This window comes from Perkinsus marinus, assembly GCF_000006405.1.
Source record: "Perkinsus marinus ATCC 50983 genomic scaffold scf_1104296953144, whole genome shotgun sequence".
NCBI lineage: Eukaryota > Perkinsozoa > Perkinsida > Perkinsidae > Perkinsus > Perkinsus marinus.
Window position 1 is genome coordinate 1 of NW_003208592.1, and position 1048 is coordinate 1048.

At 51.6% G+C, this 1048-nt stretch overlaps 1 protein-coding gene across 1 annotated transcript; it reads left to right on the top strand.

Moving 5' to 3' along the window:
• Nucleotides 1–176: 176 nt before the first annotated feature.
• Nucleotides 177–992, top strand: Pmar_PMAR026912 (hypothetical protein; the record flags this gene model as incomplete). Its single annotated transcript, XM_002776610.1, has 1 exon — nt 177–992. The coding sequence occupies one exon, from the start codon at nt 177–179 to the stop codon at nt 990–992; it is 816 nt and encodes a 271-aa protein (XP_002776656.1).
• Nucleotides 993–1048: the final 56 nt, after the last annotated feature.

Below are 1048 nucleotides of genomic sequence, written 5' to 3' on the forward strand. Positions count from 1 at the left end.
AGGGCACATTCACGTTCCTGAATGGGCGTCGTCCTCTGTCCCCCGGCGCAAAGCCTGCCGTATCGTAGCCACGGCTAGCCTCGAGGATACCAGGGGCTGTCAGTCAGTCAACAAAGCTCATCGTCAAATGAGATCTTCAATGCTCTTCAATCAGTTTTTTCATTGATTGTGTAGGAATGCTTTCATTCGTCTTGGTCCTCTTGGCCTCGGTCGGCTTGAGTAGAGCCGTCCTGTCTGCACCTCGTGATCGTCTAGATCATGATCACTGTACAGCTACTGCTGTTGATTGTGCCGCTACCGCTGATGGTGGGTGCATCGCTGCCACAAGCGCTGATGGAAGTCCTCTCGACTTCCGAATGGTTTATGTTCCTCCGAAGACTTATGGACCTGGTGAGAAGAGGGCTGTCTACAAACAGTTTCAAAACTACCCGAGAATTGTTGATGCCTCTCGAGCCCCGAGTTATGCTCCCACCTCTCCCGACCAAAAGCCCAGTGTACCTATCGGGTACATTGACATGCCGGAAGGGACGACTTACGGGTATTGGGATGCCGCTTATGGTGTTATGAATGAAGCCGGTTTATCGATGGGTGAGAGCAGCTGCAGTGGACGTTTGAGTTCTGTTCCGAAGGGAGACGGCCCGAACGGTAGCGGCGCCTTGTTCTGGGTGGGTGAATTGTCTGATATCGCCCTCGAGGTCTGCTCCACTGCTAGATGTGCCATACAGACAATGGGTAAGCTCGCTGAGGAGCATGGCTTCTACGGTTCTATTGGCGTTAAAGAGGCTGGCGAGGCATTAACAATCGCCGATGGTACCGAGGTATGGGTATTCCATATTCTACCTGATGATACCGCTGAAGGTGCAGTGTGGGCTGCTGAAAGAGTCCCCAAAGGCCATGCTACCATCGTCCCGAATGTCTTTGTTATTCGAGAGATCGATCCAAGTGATGGTGACAACTTTATGTTCTCTGACACATCTTCGATATCGCTTTGAAACTTGGTTGGTGAATGGTGAGGGTCTCTGGACTTTACTGCCACGTATAGTGTCAG